This window comes from Spea bombifrons, chromosome 2 (genome assembly GCF_027358695.1).
Source record: "Spea bombifrons isolate aSpeBom1 chromosome 2, aSpeBom1.2.pri, whole genome shotgun sequence".
Taxonomy (NCBI): Eukaryota; Metazoa; Chordata; class Amphibia; order Anura; family Pelobatidae; genus Spea; species Spea bombifrons.
In genome coordinates, this window is record NC_071088.1 from 134,296,797 (window position 1) to 134,319,602 (window position 22,806).

The 22,806-nt window shown below is 39.9% G+C and overlaps 1 protein-coding gene across 1 annotated transcript in view; it reads left to right on the top strand.

The window, feature by feature from the left end:
* Positions 1-22,338, top strand: part of LOC128473880 (disks large 1 tumor suppressor protein-like) — a 65,739-nt gene extending 43,401 nt beyond the window's left edge. The window contains exons 3-4 of the mRNA XM_053456102.1: positions 1,949-2,094; positions 22,237-22,338. Of these exons, the coding sequence (XP_053312077.1) occupies positions 1,949-2,094; positions 22,237-22,338 (248 nt within the window). The remainder of the gene's footprint in view (positions 1-1,948; positions 2,095-22,236) is intronic.
* Positions 22,339-22,806: the final 468 nt, after the last annotated feature.

Below are 22,806 nucleotides of genomic sequence, written 5' to 3' on the forward strand. Positions count from 1 at the left end.
CTATTCATTTTGCCGATGGGTTACCATTAATATTGCCCTTTGGGGAACGAGGGTAACTTCTAGTTTAACGAGCGCATAGCTGCTATTGTCTGAGTCAAAGAAACAAAGTATATCAAAGAATACCAGCGATAAATAACAAGGTTTCCCAAATCTTTAATTTAATTATATGAAGTTAATTAAATCCGGTAATTGTCTGTTGACTGCAAACTTAATCAGAGACCATGTAGTTTTAAACGGCAAGAGGTGACAAGCAATTAGGCTTTTTTATTTCCAAAAATGTGTTTTATTATTTAAGAGATTCAATTTCATTTATTCTCTGAAATAATATATATTCACGGCAAGGTGCTTAACTGATGTAATTGGTGATTTATTAAGTGGCGATGAGTTAGTTTCTCTATTTTCTATTAAGTTCTTCTGAATCACATCTTCCTGGTCAAGTTTTGCACAAGATACATTCTTGGATTTTTTCCCCCATTGTACAGCACTATGGAATATGATGGAGCTTTATAAATATATTATATATTAGCCTGTATGCCTAACTCTGTTTTTTACCCATTGTGCTATTTTCACAGTTCTACAAATATATATATTTTTTCAACAAGAAAAATTATATTTCACTAAAAATGGTTTTATCTCATTTTGTTCCAATGAACTCCCTTTATCTGCAGACCTGGAGGCGGCCATTGTTGTCAGTCATTTTGGATGACTTTCCAGCTCAAACACCGCACTGAGCTGATGCTTTATGGCAATGCTAATGAAGTCCCTTCCTCTATAGAATTTCATTAGCAGAGGTCTTCTTTGCTTCTTTACAATGTCAGAAAAGCCTTTAATTAATACTTATAAAGCGCCCTTCTCCCAGGGAATTAACCGTATCGGCAGCTGAACAATAGACTATTACCTAAGGGTCCAGGAAAAAGCAATGCAAGTTGTCACAGGAGGCCGGGGGCAAACTACACATACCGTGTACAGCAGGGCTATATTATCCAAAGCACAACCAGGTCCCACCGGTAAAAGTGGCCCCCAGAGGTCATTTTCTATGGTAGACGAGATAGCTGCCAAGGTGAGAAGCTAGCCAAGCTACATGTTCCTGATCAGCTGGAGAGATTTAATTCACCGCTTCAACTACTCCCAAAATAATGATGAGCGCTGAATAGAGCTCCTCTCCAAATTTAGGACACTATTCGCTAAATGGGAATAAAAGCCAGCCCTCAAAATGTTATAGTGCCATTATTGCGCAGTGCATTTGAGCGGTCTAGACGCTGAAATGTTTTTTATTCTATATTATAATAAATAGACCACCACCGTGTCTCTACTACTCTCATCATACCCCACGATCTTGTGATAATAAGATGTTTTCACAGAGCCAAGTCACATTTTTTACACCGCTCTGTGAATTTCTGGCCAGTGACATCATTATGCAGAACAACAGTTATTCAGCACTTGGGTGTTTTTTTTTAATCTGTGTCTGATAGGCGTGTGTCTGAACTGCATATTAAATGGGAGAGAAGCCTCGATGCGGATGCGTCTCCGCAGGCCATTTTATATTCGGCTCTGTATTTCAGAATAAATTCACTCTGCCTTCCTATGTAACAGAGCCACCGGAAATCCAAGAACGGTGCTAAGTAGTTCTTCAACGATAGGGAAGTAGATAAGTAGAGAAGTCCCAGCAGAAGTGGTAGAGGTTAATACAGTGATGGTCATAAGGATACCCCAAACAAAAGACAACATAGGACACTTATTACCCGGCATATTCTATTAAAATATTATAATATACTGGAAATTGTCTTATTTTATATAATTTTAGTACTTTTCTAAATTTGAGTGGGAATAGACCTCGAGGACACATTTCCCAAATTCTAGATTTTACAGTTTTGCACACATACATTTTTTTTTGGAAATGAAGTTAATTGTCTTTTGTTTATTATAATGTCTTTCTTTCTATTCACAGATATACAGGAATTTTATGAAGTTACGTTACTGAGTGCGCACATAAACGAAGAAGAGAAATTAGCTGAACTGAATCATGTAGCAGAGTTATACGAGAAAAGCAATTCTTCGTCTACTGGCCGTGAGAGCTTACAACGAGCCTCAGAGGTACCGTACATTAAATAAATTGTGTATAATGAAATTTCACGTTTACAGACAGCAAGACTATGATGTGTGTCCTCTAAGGTGAGTCCAGGTGAGCAGTGAAACTATTCTATAGTATATATGGACAATACTACTGCCTGGTGCCCACCATTGCCCTACATCTGCTTAGGAGTTCTAGGGGTCATAGAGACCCTCTTGACAAAAGGACCAATTGGCATTACTGGGAACTTTGTGAGTTTCAGCCAGAGTCTCCAGGTGAAGTGTCACTTTTCTGGGGTCTCCGGGTCCCTCTGCTCCATCTCCTGGGCACAGGAGCAGAGTTGAGCCATGCCTATTACCAGCACCCTGTATGGCTACATAGAGCTAGTCTTGCTAGCCACGTCCCTCGAGTGGTCAACCTCGTTCATGTGTGCCCTACAAGAAGTCCCTTCCTGGGAGAGGGAGGACTTCAGGTAGCCAAGTTTCCAAGTATGCCGAATGGTGAAACGCGTCATGATAACACCAAACATAATAGCCACATGTCCACACACAATGTAGTGGGTCAGATGAGGGTAGACCTATAGTACGTCAATAAAGAAAAAGCGATGGAAGACTTGGTGATATGACAACGTTCTGCATCGTGGACACATATATGGAGGGTCTACATCTTTTATTGCAAGCAAACACATATAGTTTGGATGAATAAAGTATATTTTTAATGGAGCTAAGCAGGATTTTGTTTCTTTCTGCTTTTTATGAAAATTTACATAGAATTTGCCAGCAGATCAGACCCATTCGGCCCATTTCTCCTAAAGACTCCAAACCTTAATCAGTCTATCCCATGCATGTTACATTTCCCTCACTATATTACCCTCTGCCAATGTTTTATAGTTTTTAAAGTTTTCTTTGTAGTTCTGGGGGTTATAGGGTTGAGCTCATTTCCCAGGCAGCTTTTCTGTGTGCTGTTACTATTGTTAATGAATTGTCCATAGTGCTAGTTGATCTATATACAACCTTTTAAATTGTAATCGTTCCATACCGATGAACTAGACTTGGAATGAGAACTTGTAAAACCTTAACCTAAAATGTCTTTCTTGCTTGTGCAACGAGAATCCACGTCAGCCATTAAATAGACTGTAAGCTTGCAAGTGCATGGCCCTCTTCCCTTCTCTACCAGTATGTTTTTTTTTTGTTTAAAGTATTTTATTTGCATTTTAACATGAAAAAAAAAAAAAAAAGCAATAGATGTCAAGACCAAAGTGTTAACAGCAGTACAGAGCAGGAATCAGAGACGCATAAACACTGCACAAGTACCATGTTACAAAACCGCAGGCAAATGCAGATTAAAGCAACATAAATGCATCAATGGATACAGATACCGACTCCCAGACCCCGGGGGGTACCGGGTGTAAGCAGTAAGCCAACACATGGTAAGGCGAGGCGAGCATCCTACTGTCAAACACTTCTCATGATGGGGGGAAGGAAAAAGGGGCGGGAAGGAGGAAGAGAAAAAGAATAAAGAGACAAAAGAGACAGAACAGAGAGAGAGGAGAAAGGCAAAACCGACTAGGCCGGGTTACCACTGAAGTATTACATGAACCGGGCGAGGGCCCGGAAACGTAGAGAGCCAAGGCAGCCAAATAGACTCAAACTTGGACATATTATCATAGAGCTTGGCGGTGATCTTCTCCATACAGATGAGATGCCAAATATTAGCCCGTATTTCGCCGAAGGTCGGAGGGACTCCCTTCCACCTCCTAGCAATAGCTTGTTTGATCGCAGCGCAGATCCTATGAATAAGTTGCTGATTTGGAGCTCTACCAGTATGTTTTAACCTCTCTTTATAACTTTATAACGGCAGCACAGGCTTCCTTAGTGCTCCATGACTAGAAGAAAATATAGAAAACGGAAAAGTGAAAATGTGCGCTAAAATATACTCAATAAATAATGCCCAACAATAAAAACACTTATAAATATAAAGCAGACACTTCAAGTGTATCTCAAATGTAGCAAGATCAGTTCTCCTTCATAAAGGATCAGAACCTCACAAGGAAAAAACAGAATAAAGTGCATAGTGCAGTATAGTCCGTATCAAAAACAGACATATATTCATAAAAGATGTATTGCGCTCACTCTTTGGTGAGCAGTGATTTATCCAGCGCTATTGATCAGATCTCTCAGGTTTCTGTATGAAGTATGAGATGTCACACACCACCGGTCTTCATTCTCGAGGAGAGCAACGGAGAAGCGTCCACGAAAACAGAATTTATTACATATAATAAGTGCATAAAATATCTTACAATTTAAAAACAATTAGTCCCCTGGATTCCTCCTCCCAAGTCCTTCAAGCCGTCTCTTTATAGAGCAAACGGTTCTACAACTCGTTATAGAAGGTCCTCAATCCTCTCCCACAAATAAGTTTGCCTTTTGCAGACCTCATCTGGTGTCCACATCTTCACTTTTCCATTTTGCGTTAAACTAATGTGTAGCAAAAACCATTGTCGGTGTAAAACCACACATAGTACAGTCATAGTTAAGATGAGAAACGAAAAACCTCAGGAGCCATCGCTTATAAGGCTCACGTTAGTCTTCCAAAGTAAGCAGATGAAGGCTATTCAGATCTCCTGGTACCTTCGCAGGGGTGGCAGACAACATTTTTAATATATATATCATGTTCAAAATGATACAATCTTTCTTGTTCTTTCCCACAGTAGTTAACAAATGGAATACAAATTGGGGTGATGGTGAGAATTCGCAGGAAACCAGGTGAAGAGTTGCTGTTATGGCGTTTCTTCCACATTATAAGGATGAGGTCAAAGGTCCTCATTTTGAAATTGACCAAGAGCTTGTGGAAGGGGTTATTGTCCATTGCATTAGCAGTTGTAGACAAATCCGCAAAGATGTTCAGCTCTTTAAACCTATATGGGAGAACAATCTGTTGGCGCACCACAAAGTATTTGAAAGAGTGTGGATATCCTTCAATAAAGCCACAAAGCACTCAAAGTATAAAGCAACTGCACTGGTGTCCCTCTATTGTGAGCATTATGTCTGGATCCATAATTTTCAGCTAGTAGCACCTGAACTTTGCTTTACCAGCTCCATGTTCTGGGCAGTGACATCATTGTGTGGCAGTACAAATTCCTCCATCTTGTGTTCTAGGCGATCCGTCCGGTCACTCATTTCTCTGATCTCTTTCTTGATATCAGAATGTTGCATAATTCTTTCTGGATTGAATCCTGTGTGTTCTGGAGAAGTTTCCTCATGGCTTGATCAGACACCATTGACCTTTTCAGGTTCTTCTCCGTCGGTGTGAGACGGGATTCACAGGCCTCTGACCTGTCGGTTTCTTCACCACCATCGAGGGCTGTTGTTTTGAAGGGTAAATGTGCCCTCTCCGAACTGGGTCAGAAATTTGAGCCATTTTCACTGAATTTTTCATTTGTCTAGCCATAGCTATCTGTAACAGGTATGGCTCTTCCACCTTAATTGTTATTTATTATTAATCCGAAGTAAATGCTGCTTTGACACTTTTTACTCGCTACGAATAGCAGAGACTCACTCACTGAGTGTCCATTCTGTTCCAATCTTCCAGGAAAATACTGGCTAGCAGGCCTGGACTGGCCATCTGGCATACAGACATGACATCACTCCATACTCAATATGCCACCCCAGCAGCAGATTGGGTCATGCAATGTGTGTCCACCGCTGGATATTCCTGGCCGTACGCTTCGTGAGAATAGAACCGTACCGTACAGCCTCTCGTATCTGGCCGTCAGCTGCAGTTATGTCATTGGGGGCCACAGGCTATAAAATGCCAGGGCCACTTTGTGGTGCCCAGTCCGGCCCTGCTGGCTAGGTGACATCTGCAAGACTGAGCCGTACACCGTACTGCTAGAAAAATACCTTATGGTAACTACGTAGATTAACAGTCTAATAAATGGAAATGGAAAACAATGTTTTGCTTATTTATATTCATAAATACATTAATAATACTAAATAGTTTGAATTTACACACATTAGGCCGAAGAAGCTTAATCGGAATATTCAGTTGTGGCCATTAGAACACGGAGAAAAAAATCCTTAATTCAACAATATTTCCGTGATATAAGAAACCATTCTTTCTGAGATCCGTGGACATTAATAATTCATGGGTTTCTATTCATAAAACAGACACAGCTGTTAGCCAGAGGTATCATCTTTGAATCTCGTAGAGTCTTCTCTTGACACCGACTTGCCAGAATCCGTGTTTCCATAGCGACCGGGGTAACAAGCAACAGGACATTAGAGTTATGTACGTGTAAACTATAATTAAGAGAACACACTGATTATTCTAAATAGACAATGGCGTTTTTTTACCTTGACGTACACGCGGCTTTCACAAAATCACTAGAAATACGGTATAATTATAACGCTGATAGGCTGGGGTGGGAAACCTTTTAAAAGTGCAAATAAAGGTGTAGAGTTTGGAATCAGAACAGTGACCAGGTGTCAATCGAGGTCTTACGGGTTCTAACGCAAGTTGTCAAAAATCTCAAAAGCAGAGTTAAAGGTTGGCAGATAATCCCCTCCAATTATTATCGGCATGGATCGTGACCTTTGGCATCATTGTTTATCCTGTATTTTTCATGACATTTTCAGATATTATAATTCACACGAATCCAGGCCCCCGAGCGTCGCACGTAACACCTTCCGGTTACTGCACATAATGTTTATATGTTGTAGTCGACAAAGGCAAAGACCAGGCATGATCACTGCTAGACACTGATACAGTTGCTGTTGCCACCAACAAGGCGAGGTTTTGACCCCGTTGGCCCTTCATCAGCCCCAACAGTGAATGTGATTTTCATCAGCGAGACATCATTTTGACCCTATTTTTACTTATCACACTTAACGTCCAGAGACATTCATTCCACCAACGAGACCGATGAGGCAACGTTCTAGCTTTGGTTATTGTCATCTTTTGAAGGCAGGTAATGAACAGCAATTTTTGACCCTGTTGTTTTTTTTTAATTTTTTTATTTTAAAACGGATATTGTGAGATTAGTGTCAGTAGATTTGGCAATAACCACATGTTTAATATGTTTTTTTTTGTTAATTACAGAATAAATATTCCTGACTTGTATTGAAAATTTGTATTTTATTAATATATATATCAGAAATAATTCACTATATATATATATATATATATATATATATATATATACATATATATACTCAGATTTCATGCAAAATTACAGAAAAAAAATGAAAAAAGCATTAAAACCTTCAAAAAATGCTTTCTATACAATTGTTTTCACGGACTAAGCCACCCTTCTGTAACCGTCCATACTGTCCATTACCCTAAATGCTCAGAATCACAGGTCCTCCGAATATGTTTCAGTAGTCTTTGAAGAGCTTAAGCAAACGATATTTTTTGTTTCTTTGGGGTAGGTATGGAGCCCACCAGTAACCAACCTCCCCCCCACCCAATGCTTGGTGGGATGTGGGAGTTATATGCTAATAAAAGTTGTTTTGAGAAGCACTTAAACTCGTACTTTTTAGAGGCCATCCGGCATTGTCGTCACCTGGACATGAGATCAAGGTCAAATAACCAAGAGTGGAATTAAAACATTTGTGAAGCTTTTCCTCATTTAGTACAAAATGCTGTTAGTGACAAGTAGCAGCCATTTATTTTATTGTCCGTTAATGATAATTAACTTCTACTACACTTGAGCAGGTTGTTACAGCAATCCCAGATGGAAATATATAGCCACGAGCTCCAATAGACTTTATGTCCCCTAAATTAGTCTTTTCAAAGTAAAACCACAATTAAATGGACAAATGTAATGTCTTCAATGTCTGCAACTATTATCTGCAGATGTTAATTTTATTTTTCAAAATGGTTCTGTAAGAATTCTAAAATCTCGGCTTACTGGCAGCATCTGCCTTGACCCCCGTGCGCATGCACAGAAAGCCCTCCCATTGATTTCTTTCCTACCAATAATTGACGGCTTCAAGCAACCAATCAGTGGCATGAAACGATGGACAGGTTCTCCCTATGGAAAGTTAATATACCGTATTGTCCCGTATTGCTCTCTCTCTCTTAATGTCTCCCTACCTTATCCGCTGTCTTTCGCTTGTTCCTGTGTGTTCCGGCAGACTTCAGCAAAAGGGCGGAGCTTCCAGGAACACCCGCTCCCACGATTAAGAGAATGGGGGTGACTCTAAGAAGCCAGAATATTGCAGACAGATTTGCAGAGAAAAAGAGGGGCAGAAACGCATCTCTTTCTCTGAGAATCTGTTTGAATTATTGGGGCTTCTTAGGGTACTTCCTCAAAAGAGCGGAGTCACAGGGACAGCCTCTCCCCCCCCTTCGTCCAATGGTGTGAATGGGTGTACCCAGAAGCTCCGCCCTTTGTGCAAGTCTGCCGGGAGTCAAGACTGAATACAGGGGGACACGAGGAAGACAGAAGATAGAAGAAAGAAGAACACAGAAAAGGAAAATACAAGAGAAGCCACATGAAAGGAGACAGGGGCACAGCGGTCTGCGGACATTGAAAATATCTAAACCCCAATAATAGACCACATCCATAATTTCAACATTTACATCAGGGGAAAAAAAGGTCTTTTAAAGTTACCATCAGGCTCTGCGTCATAGTATAATCTCTGTCATACCCTATACTTGTTACATTTTAGGCTCTTGAAAATTATGTAAAAATAAAATAATACAAATAGTTTTTGTAATGAGCATTTTACCCATCCTTTTTTCCCCAAACATATTTGGTGGTTGATTGATAAGCTAAATGGTTTCCTTACCATACTAACTTCTACGACTAAACAATAATTTAACGAAAAGAAAAGTCTGCTTCCTGCATTATCTATGTAAACACAGCATGCGTTTGCGGAAATCCTATTCCATTTCATTAAGTTTTCGACGACACCCTTTTAGACTTGATCTATCCTCATAACAAAATGTTGAAGCGGGGGGATATTGAAATGCGTTCGTGATTAATTTTGCATGGGCATAGTTATTACAATCCTAATTGCATGCCGTCCTGGCATCGTGAGACATATTCAAATTACCTGGCTATTTGTTTTAAGAAATGGCACCCTTAATATGTTTATTGACAGATCATTCTAGGCTATATTTAGGCAGCCGTAATTCTAACGCGAAGTGAAGATGTAGTAGGTCACCTTAACCTGGCTGTCTTGTATGGGCGATCATTACTGCTAAAAGAAATGTTTATGGGAGGACAGATGGGTCTATTTACTAAAGATAACATCGTCACGGTAGTATCTCAAATTCAGACCTTGAAACCACTTAAAAAGTTGATGTCGGGTTGTGTTAAGTGTTGTCAAGTGGGACACAGTGAGCCTCCCATTGAGCGCTGTCTAGATTGCTTTGAGATCAAAGCAATAACAAAAGGCAAAAAGTTTATACAAACATAATAACTAATTTAATAATGGTGAACCTTCTCTGTAAACTGAATCTGTGGTGGACATCATGAGTCTTCAACTGCTTACTGAAAGGGCCCTCCAAGGAAAGGAATTCTAAAGGCTATATATCCGGAACATTGGAGACATCCATACACTGATGGTGTCTTTATTGATCTATAAACAGAAAGAACACAGGACACCACGGGGACAAGGACGACAACAGCACCTAATACATTTCGCACCTAATGGAGCTAAATCCTCGGCATCAAGTAGGTCTTGAATTCAAGCCTCTCATACATGTCTGTCGTTCATGTCAACAGTCTGACTGGAGAACAATTTGGTCTTCATGCCCGTGTGTCTGTTGAGTTTAAATACGTTTTGGGTCAACTTTGCCTCTTCCTGAGGTCAAGCTGAGTAGCGATCTTGTGTTGAGATAGTATTTGTGAATATGCGAGTTGGGTATGCAAACTTTACTCAGCTGCATTTTGGGACTTTATAACAGTAATATTACTTACCGTGGTCAGAGCATATCAAGTCAGAAGAGTATTCTGGAAAGGTTTAGGTAAGTAGTGAAGAGGACAGGAGGACACTAACCTACCATTATAGGTGATAGCTTACAACATGATGAGAAGTTTTGCTCTTCATAACTGATGAGGCTAAATATGTACACACGTGTGTAAGGGGTCTTGTTCATCATACCCCCAGAGCAGGATACCTCTGTTTGGTGATGTGGTGCGATAGGGGTTGAAACAGAGGTGAGTAGGGCCAGAGGCAGGGCTACCCAGTTACCCTACCCAAAGTGCCACCACACGGCACTCGGCTTCATAAGATGGCCAAGTGGGAGCTGCAATAGAGTTCTATGCAGACCGTCAATGTTCTTACATCTCCCTGGGTCAGTGGATATGGCCCATGATTCCTCCTGTCCACAAAGGATGGAATTTGTTTAATTCCTCCGCTGCTTTACATAGTACAAGTTAAGTTTGACTTACTTTTAGTGTCCAAATCTACTATTGCCCCCCATACTTCTCTTCTTAATATTGGCAGATGATGTGTCTGTTCGCAAGTACGGTCACACCGATGACAAACTAGGACAAGCTTCATTACCAATTGTAAGAAGAGAAAAAAAAAATGGAAAAGCTGACGCACATCCTGATATTCAGTAGCCAGGGTGTATCTTAGTAAACAGATTGAAGATGGAATGTTTAGAGAAGAGGTGAGATTTAATGTTAGTGTTTGTATTGTGTTACATTAATCATCACCTTGTGTGATGTTTTTTTAATGGGTGAAAAATGAATTATAGAAATGAAACATATTTTGTTAATTGGATAAAACCGGACGTTATAGTGAGAACTTTGATGATTAATAGATGAAACACGATTAATGTCACTGTGTAGGTTCTCTGATGTTTTTCCAACCTCTGTGTAGCGATTAGTGTCTCATTCATCTGTTAATATTCTCTTGAGAAGGTTTTAGTCTTTGTCATGATGCTTTGTTTAATGCCATATCCTTGTGAAATCAGATTACATCAAATAACATCTTGATGAAGTGTTTTGAGGATTACAGATCGTACGTGGCCGACAGAATGATGGGATATTCCATTGTACACAAGAATCCTTACAGGAAATGTATTGGGAAAACATTGGGTTTGTTCATCATTTTGATGTGTTGCAGATCAAGGATTTAGAACATTTGCATTTTATGTTTGTTTATTTTTTTTTTTAATGAAAAATATGAATCTCTGATTCTGTATGTTTTCAGCCATTTTGGGTCAAAATGTTCCAGCCCTCTAGTTCCTCTCTAGGAACCATCTTGAGTCCTCTTACTGTCTCATTATTGACACATAGAGGGCTTTTTTATATTAACAGTGGTGTAGAAAATTAGTATCAGGGACGAGCTGCAACGAATTTAGCCCAGAGGCTCTTTGAATAGAATTTGACCTCCTGGTTGGGGATACTGGAGTTTACCTTCTCTCTACTCAGGCCCTTCCTTTTTAAGGGAGCCAACTAGAGAACAAAATAATATTAAACTACTTTTTGAGTAAAACGCAAAACAAAAAGTCCTGAGGAAGAAGATGCAGCTCTGGAGCTGGCGCTAGCGGCCTCAGACGCATTCTGGGAATTCTCTCCACTGATTGGCTGCTTGAATTAGCGGCAGGAAAGCAATGAGAAGACTTTCTGCGAATGCACTCATAGCCTCAATAGACTATGCCCAGATCATTTGCAGAGCCAGCGTTCAACCTGACCGGGGGTAAGTATGTCACATGTACTATACGTTTATCACGTGGACATACGCTACCCTCACACTTTGCTAAGCACTGTATCAATTTTATACCTCTCATATTTAAATAGGAGGCTTCATCATGTTGTCTTGCTGATAAGTAATCCGTATTAGTCTGTATTCATGCGCCACGCTTACGCTGATAGGGTTTTAATTAGTGTTGTTTATATCAGTTCAATCTTTATTTCCCGGTAGCCAATACAGTATAGTGAAGGGGCAGATAAAGGAAGAGATTCATGATAAAGAAAATGAATCAAATCACTTTTTATTAGAATTATGGAGATAAAGGTATCCCTTGGGAGGATTTTCTTTTACGAAAGGACCGATCTCATCTTCAATTACCTTCTACGCAACCTGAGACAATATAAAAATATATTTACAGCATAAATGACTACTATGTAAAGTTGTATAATCTGTAATTCATTTAAAAATGAAATGTCCCATTTAGGTTATCCCCAAGATTATAATTTGTTACTAGGGCTGACAGCAGGATTCAGTTGTAGTCTTCATTGGTGGATCTTGGGAAATAATGGGAAATGTGCCTTGTGTGCACTGGCTATGCCCTTCGAGATGGTAAATGTGATGTAAGAACTGGAAAATATAACTTTAAAATTAAATAAAATGGAACTTCTATCCCTAGCCCCTCTAGTCAAACCTGTTCCTGCCACCGCACTTTCCATAAAAATACAAACAACCGCAATACACAAACAAACAGATTCTCAAACCAGTCTACTGTAACCCCCTACGCCCTCTTCTCTTGTGCCCTCTGGAATCCACACTCTACGTTCAAGTAACTCAATGATGTTCAGGACCTTTTCATTTCTAAGCACCTCAGCCTCCTTGTCCTCACTGAAACATTCATATAATCCTCTGACACTACTTTCCTGCTACTTTCTCTTACAGTGACTTACAAGACTGAAAATATCAGAAAAAAAGACCACGAATTGAACCCACAGAGTAAGGAAGGAGACAGAGGTGCACCAGCAGCAGCAGTAGTAGGCGCTGGTAGATAGACACATGCAGCCCCTTGGTGCAGGACTGAAATGACCCAATATTAAAAATAATAAATAAATAACAGAATTGACAACCCCTGAGTAGGAAGGATATAGATATTTAATTTCCTGTCCTTTCAGTCCAGAGGGCTTTTTTTCTGTTGTGTTACCCTGATTGGTTGTCCCTAGGCGCTTTCAGAGGCTCCAACTTGATGCAGAAGTGCTCTGGGAAGCCAGAATAATGTTCAGAAACACTTCTTTTTCTTCAAAGATCTGTCTCCATTATTCTGGCCTCCTGGTGCACATCTGCACCTCAGCGCCTGGGGCCTCAGCAGGCAACATGGGGGACACCCTCTCACCGTTTCCTCCAATCGGGGGGAGAGGTTGTCCCTGTGGTGTGCGTCGAGGCTCCACCCTGATGGGGAAGTGCTCCAGGAGGCCAGGGTAACGCAGCAGATCACCGGGCACATCCAGCTTCTTGTTGCAGGACTGAATTTCCGCAATATTAAAAAAATGAAAGAATTAATCACGTCAAAGTAAGTGCTGCACCGTGGTGTGTATGCAGCTGTTGGTTCGTACTAGAATTGGTGAGCTGTCCTAACGTTTCATCCCGGCTCATTTCCTTAAGACACAACTTTCATCTTGCAATCCGCCTATCTCCCATACTCTCACTTTACTACAGCGCTATACACCAGGTGAGGTAACAGTGCTTTTTCTTTCCTTTATTTTTTTTTTAATAGTGATGGTGGGCATGGTGGTGGCGGTAGTCAGCATTCTAATCAATCCACCTGCAAGACCAACAGACCTCCACACATTATCCTAGTTTCAATCGACTTATCCTCATCCAAGAAGTCCTCTCCTACTGTTTCACTTTATCCCTCAACTACCGACTAGATTGTAAGCTCTCGAGCAGGGGTCTCTATTCCTTCTGGACCAGTATGTGCGTTACATAATTTTTAATTGTAATTCATTTTCACTACCTCTTATTGTATCGGGACTACGGAATCTGCTGATGCTATGTAAACAAATGTAATGTAATTAAATCCAGTGGGGATTGTTGTCCGGTTAGGGATCTTCTCTGAATGGCCCAGGGAGCTGTACGATCAATAAAGGTCTGTGCTGTTGCAGTGGAGATCTCCATTAAAGCTCCTATGTGGCCACCTCGCAATGTTAGATATGTGAGGCTGCTATTCATGTAAGATGGACGGCCACGTCTTCAGCCCTGTCCCTCCTCACCTCTTGCCTTAGCTAAACATTACCTACGTGTCCTGATTTGGACACCTGTAATTTTGGGGGTGTTGGATTCTTCTACCCTCACAGCATTACCAAGTGATCTTGGCTGCTACAGACATGATTTAGGAAGACAGACTGATGACCTAGCATGGCAAATCATGGATGTAACAGATGCTGATCCCCCATTTTATGAAAGAAAATGGGTGGTCCCTTATCTGTTACAGTTTGATACCATGAAATTCATATTCTTTGTACATAGTTGAGTTTGACTTCTTCCCATGCTTCATTTGGCTACCAGTAGATCCCAACAAACTGGAATGCCAACATTTTAAGAATTCTACAATTCCTTATGTATATAATGAGCTAGATCATATTCTAGATGACCAAGCCATCTTTCTGATAGGTATGCCGCTAATGTGAGGAGTCAGTGGAGAAAGATCATTGCGAAGGCTTTAAAATGGCATACATTCAAGACGGTTGGCAGTTCCAATGTCCAAAAGTTCAAAATTAAAACCAAATCTCTTAATAATATTTAATGAGATGTCTAGTAGCAACAGATGAGCAAATCTAACAGAACATCTCATTAGCAAAAAGGTTAAGAAAAAATCTAAATTTTAACATCCCCAGATTCCTCAACTAAATCTCTGGTTACAAAAATATCTAAATGTATAAAACTTTATATTCTATATAAAACTAAAACATTCTGTCCGTGTGAGTAAAATCAATGTGCTTTTAGATTGCAAAGCCAGAAAGGTGTGTGCTATCCTTTAGTGGACCATTGTACTGTATATAGTAAATAATGTATTTTATATGTATGTCACATAAGCTTCCAAGACCCCTTCTTTGTGATTGTATTGTAGACTTGGAGGCCGCCATTGTTATCAGTCATGTGATTTTTGGGGTGACTTTTCTTGCTCAAAATCCACACTGAGCTGATTTTTTTTTGGCAATGCTAATGAAGTCGATTCCTCCATAGATGTTAATTAGTCCGAGTGTCTGACTGGGCGATTCTGGTCACTTCTGGGAGGCTGGCTAACAAGATCGTTGCCTTTTACTGAATAAACAATCCTTTTATTTTAAAATATTTGTCTTCAGCAGTACTGGAGACCAGGGGATCATCATGCTAATATTTTTTTGATAACTCACTTGAATAAAGCCAGGATGGAGTGGAGAGGTGCTGGAGGTGGCAAGAACCCCTCGAGACTTTCCTGTCCAAAGTCAGGCTTGGCGGACGAGCTGGGTTCCCACATTACGGGTGACGGTAACATCATTCTAACATTACTATTGATCATTAAGCTGTCGGTGCTGATCTATGAGTTGCTCCCTTTGAATCAAGGGTTTCTCACTAGACGGCCATTCTATTTTGGCACAAGGAATAGTGCAATAGTTCACAGTAATTGGGTGCAACAAACGAGAAGGATTTCAACTTTTATCTAAAAAGTTATATCTTGCAAGGTTAAGAGTTCAAGAAGAAGTTTTTAGCATAAGAATGTGGAAGCTTCCTCTCCTTACCGACAGCCCCAGGAGGTTCTTCCTTCTTCTCTTTTTTCTTGTTCATTCTTCTCCTTCTACTTCTTCCAAACCATGCAGATCCTAACTGCCATTTCGGCATTCACAATTAGTTCCTTACATGATATTCAGAATTGAAAATGTTATTTAAATTGTTATGTTGGGTGCTGGTTCAAATTAGGATTTATCTATCTAAACTTTCTCCTCCACGGCTCCTTATAGGCTGATGTCCCTTAGCACAACATTTCCGAGCCATGCCAATGAAAGGTACATACTTTAAATTCAATTTGCTTTTTATCTTTGAAAGTAGATGGCCTAAACCCATCTTAAGAAGCTGTGCCCTGATATCATTTATCTACAGGAGACACATTGGTGCGAGCCAACAAAACAAAATACATTAAAGGCCACATAGATTAGTAATTGCTATTCAGCTATGTACACGGTAAAGTCTAGCGGCACCTCTATTATTTTAACTACAAATTTGTCTTACTCGGTGGAGGCGGCAGTCCAGGACCTCTGAGGAATTATACCATTTTAAAAACTTAAATGGAAAATGGGTTATTTACTCTGGTTAATGTTTATGTCAGGAATTCGAGTCAATATACCTTCCTAGCCAAACTTTTTTTTTCCATTTCCTACCCTATCAGAAATGTCTGCATCTAACATTATCCTAGGTGGAGATTATTAATGGATAGGCATTTGGATACCCCAATTACAAAATGTTAGAGCATTGTTTGGAGACATTCTCACCCGATTTTACTCACATCCTCACGTCTTTTCCCGACTGGACTATTTCATGATCCCTAATACACTTCCGTATATGACTTTGGATGTACAAATAGGGTCTATAGTTATTTCAGACTATGCTCCTATCTGGTTGGGTCTTGTGTTGACAAAATTGCATCAGATATCATGGAACTGGAGATTCCCGACTACTTTTTACCATTCGAATGCTTTCCGTTCCTTTCTGAAAAGAGAATAGATCAATTACATTGATGACAACATAGAGCATCTAGATGATGTAAGGTAATTTTGGAAAGCCTCTAAGCCAATTATTAGTGGAATATATCTTGTTGACCTTTATAATGACCTACTAGAAGGTAAGGTCCCTCCTAGGGATTTTAATGTTTCTCCCAAAAGCCAAACCTAGATGCTAACATGCTTACTTCTTGTTGGCAAATATGTCTTCTAAACCAAGGTCAATGATATTGTAAAGTATTGTATGTTTCTTCTTTTAATAAGAAAAAAATGTAATTACAAAAAATAAATAAAAAAGACTAAGCTATTTTATGCAGTATGAAAACATCATATTTTACAAAAATATTTTAAACTGCTTAAAAAAAAAAGAAACCAGCAGAATATAATAATATATATCTGCTTTAAATCTCATATTAGTGATAAGAAAAATGGTGGGAGTTCCCCTTTAAACATTTTTAAAAAGCTTAATTTGAGTCTTCCCAAGGCAAACTAAGGACGGGAATCCACTTTCTATTTTTTATTAGCTGTAGTTTGGACATCAGTTGGTATTATTACAGTTTTTTTAAGCTATTCCATATTGTGTATAATTTTAATATTGTATTCAATGTACGAATAGTCATTATGGTTTATGTACTGGGCCTCTCCTAGAAACAAACGTAATGAATAATACAAACAAAACAGTAATTTGAATGAATTATTTCTTGTTTCTCTTATTGTAATATTCTCCTCATTGTTGCTACAATAACATTTGAAGACTATAAGAACGGAAATAAAATGAACTATAAAATGTACCCTTCTGGGAAATCTCCATGTTATTCGGAGTAACATAAATTAGTAAACCAGAATAGTACGGAAATTAAAATGTACCTTAACGTATTGAAATAACAAAGTACAATAAACATTTAGCTTCTTTTTTCCCCCATTATTTCCAGGGAATTGCATGGATCGCTATACCTGTTGCGGACATCTGCAACTACATCTGTTTTATAAAGGTTTACATGGCGTTAACATCTGTTGTGTCCCATACAAGGCATTATTCACAGAAAAATTCAATTCCCTCACATGCTACAGTGAGATTGTTTTAGAAAAAGCTATCGCTGACTGCATAATACATAGTTTAGTACATATGTATGTATGTGTATATATGTATGTATATGTATGTATATATATATGTATGTATATGTATGTATGTATGTATATATATATGTATGTATATGTATGTATGTATGTATATATATATGTATGTATATATTGTGGTAAAGCGTATGGGAAAGTGGTGGATGGGGTGTATATCTCACCTGGTTTTCTCAGCCAGGCACGGTAGCAGACATCCAAGAGGATACATGCTGCTTTAGCAGGGCGTAGTCTGCTAGGGCTCTTTTGTTTAAAGTTACATGGGCTGGATTACTTGGATAAGTGGGAGAGCTCCAGTCCACACCCCTAGTCCACTACGGGTTTTCCTTACTCCCAGGAGTCCTCAGGTGAGGCTTCCTATGCTTATTACTGGGGAGGAAGCCTTAAAAGAGAGGGCTGTTAGGTTTGCAGGGTGTAGGAGAGACTGAGTCAAGGAGCAGCTACAGCCAGCGCTGCAGCCCACCAGGTATGAAGCTTTCCCTATGGACAACTTGTTATTTTGCTTGGTGCCAGACCTTAGGCCTGTAGTGGGATAGTGAGGTATCCTGATGTTTAGTTAGAGCCGGACAGGCTTAGAGTTTGTTTTGTTTGCAAGGTGCTCTGTGCCTACATCATTTAAATAAAGACTTTTGAAACCTGCTGCCGGTGTGAATACTGTCATTGCCGCCCCATGTGTGAGCCGTTCCCTACAATATATATGTATGTATATATATGTATATATGTATGTATGTATATATGTATGTATGTATGTATGTGTATGTATATATATATATATATACATACACATACATACATACATACATATACAGACACCGATCAGCCATAACATTATGACCACCTGCCTAATATTGTATAGGTCCCCCTTTTGTTGCCAAAACAGCCCTGACCCGTCGAGGCACGGGCTCCACTAGACCTCTGAAGCTGTGCTGTGGTATCTGCACCAAGATGTTAGCAGCAGATCCTTTAAGTCCTGTAAGTTGCGAGGTGGGGGCTCCATGGATGCGTCCCGGTGCCGCATTCTTCAGGTAAGCGACGCACCCGGCTATCCACGTGATGTAAAACAAAACGTGATTCATCAGACCGGCCACCTTCTTCCATCGCTCCGTGGTCCAGTTCTGATGCTCACTTGCCCATTGTAGGCGTTTTCAGCTGAGGACAGGGGTCAGCATCATTACCCTGACTGGTTTGCGGATACGCAGCCCCATCTGCAACAAACAGAGATGCTATGTCTGTTCTGACACATTTCTATCAGCAATTTGAGCTTCAGTAGCTCGTTTGTTGGATTTGACCACACTGGTCAGCCTGCACCCCCTACATGTGCATGACCGGGAACACCCCACAAAAGTTGCAGCTTTGGATACACTCTGACCCAGTCATCTCGCCATCACATTTTGGCTATAGTCGCTCAGATCCTTACACATTTTTCCTGCTTCTAACACATCACCTTTGAGGACGAAATGTTCACTTACTGCCTAATATATCCCACCCACTGACAGGGGCCATCATAACATGATTATCCATGCTATTCACTTCACCTATTAGTGCTCAGAATGTTATGGCTGATCGGTGTATCTATATACATATCCAAAATCTCTGCACTCGATGTAGATACGTCCAACTGCCAGGGTTGTCAATAGATATATATCCAAGGAAATCACGCATTTACAGGTCTTCAACAATAGATTAAAGATTAATAATTTATTCCCAGAACCATCAACGTTTCGGTCCACGCGCCGGACCTCTAGTCTATTTGTGGAGACCTGTTCCCATTGGACCCCTCTCTGGCCTATGATCTGCTGGCCCAAACTGACCAACCTAAAAGATCCAGACAGGTAATGCCTCACTTTTGTCTTTTTCGGGGGGCTCTCTTTGCACAGGGAGCACAGGAGCCATCAACATTTTCTCTGATTCTGACGTGAGGAAGCCTCCAACTGGTCCATCTCCTGCACCTGTTGTGGGACTTCATCAAAGTCTCTACCTTGAAAGGCTGGCATAGATTTCCAGTTTGTTGTAATGTAAATCTCCCTGGGGATATACAATGTCTATTACATTACATAATAATTTATAGAAGTATTCTGTAGCACAATAGACATGTATAGAAAATTAACCAGAACATTAACCCACTAATACAGACACTTACATTCTTTACAAACTTACTCTGCTTCGTTCTTCTCCCGTGTAATTAGAATACCCACCGGTGTGGGAATACCTTCTTTTTATTAATCCACACCAAAATTCCCTCTAAGCAGGTCTCTCCTACTATTCTTTTATCTACGGCCAATTATAATTTGTCGTTTTATCTAATTTTTGATTCCGTACCTTCTACCGCTATGATTGAACGACGAGAGCTCCTGTAAGGAGAACATCATTACCACCTCTTTGAACTGAAGAACCCATTTATTTATTTTTTTATTTTATAAAGAGGTAAAATCAATTATATATTTATTTTAAAATTCTTAACTGAATGAATATATATATATTTTTTTAATGCCACAATCAGTGCATTTAGCTCTCTGTGACAGTTGTGGAAGAGGGATAACGTTACCATGGAAACAATGGGAAATTCTGGAGAAGAGACAATTTGGAAGCTGACATACTTATCTCAAGTACAAATTCTTTGTTTCTACCTTGTTATTAAAGGAAGCCCCGCAGAGAACAGAAACTGAGTGAAATAGTTCCACATATTGCGATCATCGTGTCAGCATCGGTTCATGACATTTTTACCGAGTATGGCATAGTTTAATGGGTTAGGAACAAATGTTTATGATGGTGTACATGGTCCAAATATCCCTAATATGCATGTATATTGGATATGTTCATGAAACAGATACTCCAGCCGTCAAATGCTTATGGTAGCTGTGAGGTCCCATTACGTTTCCATGGTGTCCCTCCTTCCAAATGTACCCCTTTTCCTATCACCCCAGATATTTTCTGTTTAAAAGATGTGTTTTGGCTGAATCCATTTCCATGCATGTGATATACTTACCTCCGGTCCGCTCCAACACTGGCTCTGCTGATGTTGGGTGGTCTGTTGAGAAAAGCCCTTGCATTGATGTCAATGGGATCGCCTTCCATGGACTGTCGGGCTGCTTGGTCATCGGACTGTTGCAGGGATCACAGAGTACTTTAACATGAGTTCTTACTTAGTGGGGCTGCCATTGACATTAAACTGTCCCTTTAAAACGTCATTGGTCCTCGGAAGGAAGTGAAAAATGGAAACCTATCCCACTCAACCCAGAGGTGTCAATTTAATTACACGTTTCCTTGTGAATCTGTTCTGTATAACCTATTAAATGAATGAGGTTTGTACAGAAAGAGAAAGACGTGTGGATATGCCAGCACTTTATTAACGATGTAAAAAAATATTGCATTATCAGGAGCTCCGTATCCACGTACTGAACTTGTTAGCAGCAACAATAGTATGGGCTACACCAAATAGGCATTTCATTTAAATTGTTAAAATCATAGCATTTCTTTAGTGCCTTTAATATAAAAAAAATCCAATTCTCTAAAAAAAAAAAACTGGAGGAAAGTGGAAATGTAATGAAAAATGTGCATATTGTTGGTGGATAATTGTCTGGGAAGGCAAAAGGAGATCTGAACGTACTTCCTCGCAGTTGTACAGAACAGGAGGAGATCAGGGGCAAGTTTGGGATGATTTAGAAATATTCCAGTGGTTCAATTTAATTTGGGCCCTTGTTCAGAGTCATGTGGTCCCACCAATTGTACACCAATGTTGGGCTTATTACCCATGGGAAGAGTGATGTCCTCACCTGAGAACTACATTGGTTTCCTATGAGCCTCCCGTCTTCTGGGGCAGGGGCTGTGGCTCCATTCTGTTCCAGGATTAGTTGTATGGGGGACGTAGGGACAGGGGCAGCTCCAGTTAGTTGTTTTTTTAGTATGTAGGAAGTAGGAGGGAGTAGGCTGGAAATGTGCATAAATACATGGTGCTCTCATGCTCAGAGATTGAAGACCCTGAATCCTGGAGGAAGCAGGGCTTCACCAAAGGGACTCCTGGTCCAACCTAGAAAGTTCCCAGGAAGGCCCGTACTGGCCTTCTGGCAAATGCCCATTAGGACGGTGGCTGATAGGGCTGAATACTTAGATATGTGCAGCCAAACTCTGTTTGAGCATAAATGCGGCTGGACATACATACATAATTTGGCCAGTCAGTCCAAGGGCTGCTTAGTTGTCCCCAATCCAGCACTCTCCCCAGGTATGGTGACATCTTTAAGCTCTTACTCTAGTATGGCCGTCTCCTAAATAAACCAAACCTTCAATCTAATTATACTTTCCTAAAAGCAGCCCTTGGTGCAGGCAGCAGGGGGCTGGTGTCACATAGGACGCGTATCTCTTATTGTCAGCTCTAACACAAACTGAAGATGCTAATTTGCGACTTCACATGAACTACCCTACCAACATACATTTTAAGGCACCATTACTTTGTTTATGTTCGTTTTATAATGGTCTATGCCAAAAGGACAATTGACATTGATTATTTTTTAGCTGCCAAGTACCTTCTACTTGATTTCTTGTGTCACAGACTTGTATATCAATTGCATTTTATTTCCATTAAATCAATAGATTCAATGTTTACAAATGTAATTCCCTTTATTTTTTTCAGCTTGATGGCTTGAATGGCTCAAACGGATACACAACCAGTGAAGATCTGAACACTGAGAATCGTGTTCCAGGCATTATTTCTTCAGCCAAAAAGGTAAACTAACGCTACCTGTTGATACTTAAGTACAAAAGATTGATGATAGCAGTCTTACTGTTGATAAGTGAACATGGACGTTTATTAGAACTCCATTGTCCCATAGGAGTTATGGAGTAAATTTTACGTCGACTGCTTCTTTAGTAATTCCTTGTTGTGAATTATCCAGTGATATGAACACCACTGCAGATTTTGGAAGAAAAGTGCAACTTCTTCACTTTATATAAGAACTTTCACCATGTATTAAGGTCAGCCTTGGACCTGCTCCTTAGCTTAGAACTTAGAACTTTAAACCCAACAATAATTTGCCAACTAGATGACGTTGTCCACAATTTAGAACAGTCCATTATGGTCTTGATTTGTCAGCTCTAAAGTCATCTCTAAGTGTTATCTTCAGTGGGTACATTTTCACTATTTTATCACAAGACATTTAGCTGACTTCTCTTATTCACTATACATTTTGAGTCACACTCATTT